At 41.9% G+C, this 3,536-nt stretch overlaps 1 protein-coding gene across 1 annotated transcript; it reads left to right on the top strand.

Moving 5' to 3' along the window:
* The first annotated feature begins 257 nt into the window (after nucleotides 1-257).
* Nucleotides 258-3,302, top strand: LOC114729483 (cysteine-rich receptor-like protein kinase 42). Its single transcript, XM_028916478.1, has 6 exons — nucleotides 258-1,002; nucleotides 1,175-1,294; nucleotides 1,403-1,753; nucleotides 1,865-2,099; nucleotides 2,203-2,347; nucleotides 2,436-3,302. The coding sequence occupies exons 1-6, from the start codon at nucleotides 402-404 to the stop codon at nucleotides 2,724-2,726; spliced, it is 1,743 nt and encodes a 580-aa protein (XP_028772311.1). The 5' UTR covers nucleotides 258-401; the 3' UTR covers nucleotides 2,727-3,302.
* Nucleotides 3,303-3,536: the final 234 nt, after the last annotated feature.

Here is a 3,536-nt window from a genome sequence, read left to right on the forward strand (position 1 = left end):
GGACACGTGGAAAAACAGAGCAGAAACAGAGAGGTGAGGGCATGGGGCTCTCTACCCCGCCGAGTCGCCGACCAATGTACAGGTGCGGGAAAGCGAAGCTTAACCAAATCGAAAAAGATCAAACTTGGCAGTGACCAACCTCTCCACTTCCCTCCTTTTCCCCATAAAACCGAACCCCAAACCCCTCATTTTCACTTGTTACGCTCTACTTCCTCGCCATGAAACGTTCCCCACTTCCTTCTTCTTCTTCTTCATGCCTTCTCTTCATTCCCATCTCTCTCCTCTTTCTTTCTTTCCCTTCCTCCCTCCTTTGTGATCCTCGAATCTCCCAAGCTGGCCTCTTTTGCGGCACCTCCAAAGCCCCTCTCTCTTCCCATTACATCCCTGTCTTCGTCCGAGAAATGCAGTCTCTCTCCCAGACCATCACCTCTCAGAACTGGGCCTCTCACTCTCTTAATCTCTCTTCCCTTCCCATCTTCGGCTTCGCTCAGTGCTTCCGTGACCTTTCCCACACCGATTGCCTTCTCTGCTACGCTGCCAGCCGCACCAAGCTCCCTCGCTGTCTCCCCTCTCTCTCGGCCCGCATCTACCTCGACGGCTGCTTCCTTCGCTACGATAACTACAGTTTCTACTCGGAAGCCATTGATCCTGTTAGGGACACTCTGAACTGTAGCTCCTCATATGGTGTGGTGGAGGATGAAAGAGGTGAGAGGCGGGAATTTGAGAAGAGTGTCGGCGACGTGCTTGATAATGTGGTGAGGGTTTCGCTGGGAGAGGGATTAGGGTTTGGTGTGGGAGAGGTTGGGGGAGTTTATGCCTTGGCTCAGTGTTGGAAGACATTGCGAAGTGATGAATGTGGTATTTGCTTGAGGAAAGCAGCAAGGGATGTGAGAGGGTGCTTGCCTAAGAGGGAAGGAAGGGCATTGAATGCTGGTTGCTATTTGAGGTACTCAACTCGCAAGTTCTATAACGAAGCTGGTGAAGAAGAAAAGGGTCAAAAGGGTAAGTTTGTGCGTCTTGTCCAGGTTCATATGGCACTAGTTCGACTCACATTCCTTCAAAATCTTCATATTTCTTGGGTTCAGATTCTGGCCTCAGAAGATTACAGATCCTACTTTGTATATTGTATAAGTGGGTATATAATTTTCTTCTGAGTTAACCTTTTGATTTTTAGGGTCATTTAGGAGGGGAGCGATCATAGCGACAGTGTTATCTGCGGCTGCAGTTGTGATGCTGTTTCTCTCTGCATTTTATGTTGTCTTGTCAAGATTATCAAAGAGGAAGAAAGATAAAGGTAATATTTTAGGGAAGTATCTGTATGACAGCAATCGTATTCGTATCAGACTTAGATCAATATTTAATTTTATTTTCTGAGGCTGTGATCTTTTCATTGGTTACCCAGAAAGCAATTATCTTGGTCAGATTTCCATTTCCATAAACAAGTCGAGTTTGAATTTCAAATACGAAACTCTGGAGAAGGCCACGGATTATTTCAACTCTTCAAGAAAAATTGGGCAAGGAGGGGCTGGGTCTGTGTTCAAAGGGACTCTTGCAAACGGGAGAGTGGTGGCTGTCAAGAGATTAGTGTTCAATACCAGGCAATGGGTTGACGACTTCTTTAACGAAGTGAATTTGATTAGCGGAATTGGGCACAAGAATCTCGTCAAACTCCTGGGCTGTAGCATTGAAGGCCCCGAAAGCCTCCTTGTCTACGAGTACCTACCCAACAAGAGCTTGGATCAATTCATTTTTGGTAATTTTCTTCTTTCATTATATTTTTCCCAATCGAATCCCAGTTGAACTTTATAAACGAAAAGAATCATATAATTCCAGAAACGTGACATCGTCGTACTCTGCTTTGCAGAAAAGAGCAAAAGTCAGATTCTAAATTGGAAGCAGCGTTTAAATATAATAATTGGAATAGCAGAGGGGCTTGCGTATCTTCATGCAGGATCTAATCTAAGAATAATCCATAGAGACATCAAAAGCAGCAACATTCTTCTGGACGAGAATCTCACTCCTAAGATTGCAGACTTCGGCCTGGCCCGATGTTTTGCTGCCGACAAAACGCATCTTAGCACGGGCATCGCCGGAACACTGTGAGTCCGTCTAGTAAATACTCTTTCAGAGGATGATCTTAAACTGTGAAGAGACCATTCTAGGGTTTATACCATAACTGACTCTTCTTTTTATGATTATTAGAGGATACATGGCGCCTGAATATCTTATTCGAGGACAACTAACAGATAAAGCAGATGTGTATAGCTTTGGAGTACTTGTTCTGGAAATTCTATGCGGCCGAAGGAACAACGTCTTCAGAGAAGATTCTGGCTCCCTTTTACAAACAGTAAGATCTTTCTCCGCGGTTACTTGATTCTTACCTTTTGTTTTAACAATGTGAAAAAAAAAAAAAAAAACTCTGGATTTGGCCTCAGGTTTGGAAACTCTATCGATCAAATCGATTACATGAAGCTGTGGATCCATGCTTAGGAGATGATTTTGCAGCAGCAGAGCTGTCAAGGGTGCTTCACATAGGGCTACTATGCACACAAGCTTCGGCTTCCCTGAGGCCAACCATGGAAGAAGTTGTGGAGCTGTTAAGTAACTCAAATGTGGATGTTTCTGTACCAAATCAACCCCCATTTTTGAGTACTGGCACTGGGTTGCCAAACTCAGAGAGCTCCATTAGGTCTTACAGCACAAACAGTTTGTTTCAAATGCATTGAAGAACATTGGAATGTTCGAAGTATCATCCTCGGAGACCTTCAGCACTCGTGGCTCAGAGGGGCCATCAAGAATTGAGGACCCCATAAACCAAGCTTAATTCTTTAACATGGTGCGGCTTCAGGGTCCTGGAAGGTTTTTCACTCCGTAAATGAGCGCGCGCGATTAGTCGAGGTCAAATGTGATATGTTTGTCTTGGATCCAAAAAAGTATTCTTCTATTTCTAAATATAAGACTCATTTTATAATGTAAATTTAAGCAAAAGAGGATAATAAAAATTAATAGACAAATAGAGACAAGAATCTGAGTGAGACAATGTTCGAACAAGGACGATTCACTAACTGTCAAAAGTTAGAGCAAAATAGGGCAATTAACGCCATCTTTAAATTGTCACCATTGGCATAATCTTCGCCTGCGATTTTGTTAATTTATTTATTTCTTAGGCAGCAAATTTTTCTTTTGATTATTAATGTGTTGTAATTTTTTTATTTTTTTACTGTATGCCCGTAAATTGATTTTTTGCGTTATGTATATGTCAGGTACTTTGATACTGCAATCTCAGAACCAATTTTGTTATACTGGTCGAATGTTTGAACATTAGTGGTTGAGATCTTCTGAAAAAAAATCGTATACATAATTCTATGTAAACTAGTTTTTATGGAACAACCGAATTGTTAACTTAAAATTTCTCTAAAAATGGATCTAAAGTTAATGATTTAAAGGATTGATAAAAAATGAGATGGGGTTTGAATTTATTGTTTTCAGATATGATATCGACAATTAAAGAGTTTTCATAATCGAAACCTCGACCA

The sequence above is a fragment of the Neltuma alba genome, unplaced genomic scaffold (assembly GCF_004799145.2).
Source record: "Neltuma alba isolate B1F8T4 unplaced genomic scaffold, ASM479914v2 tig00012639_pilon, whole genome shotgun sequence".
In the NCBI taxonomy this organism is placed as follows: Eukaryota; Viridiplantae; Streptophyta; class Magnoliopsida; order Fabales; family Fabaceae; genus Neltuma; species Neltuma alba.

What these genes read in the sequence shown, in the direction of transcription:
- LOC114729483 (XM_028916478.1), top strand. Translation starts at nt 402, where the DNA reads ATGCAGTCTCTCTCCCAGACCATCACCTCTCAGAACTGGGCCTCTCAC. An exon ending in CTTGGATCAATTCATTTTTG is followed by an intron (nt 1,754 to 1,864) that starts GTAATTTTCTTC and finishes TCTGCTTTGCAG; the next exon opens with AAAAGAGCAAAAGTCAGATT. An exon ending in ACGGGCATCGCCGGAACACT is followed by an intron (nt 2,100 to 2,202) that starts GTGAGTCCGTCT and finishes TATGATTATTAG; the next exon opens with AGGATACATGGCGCCTGAAT.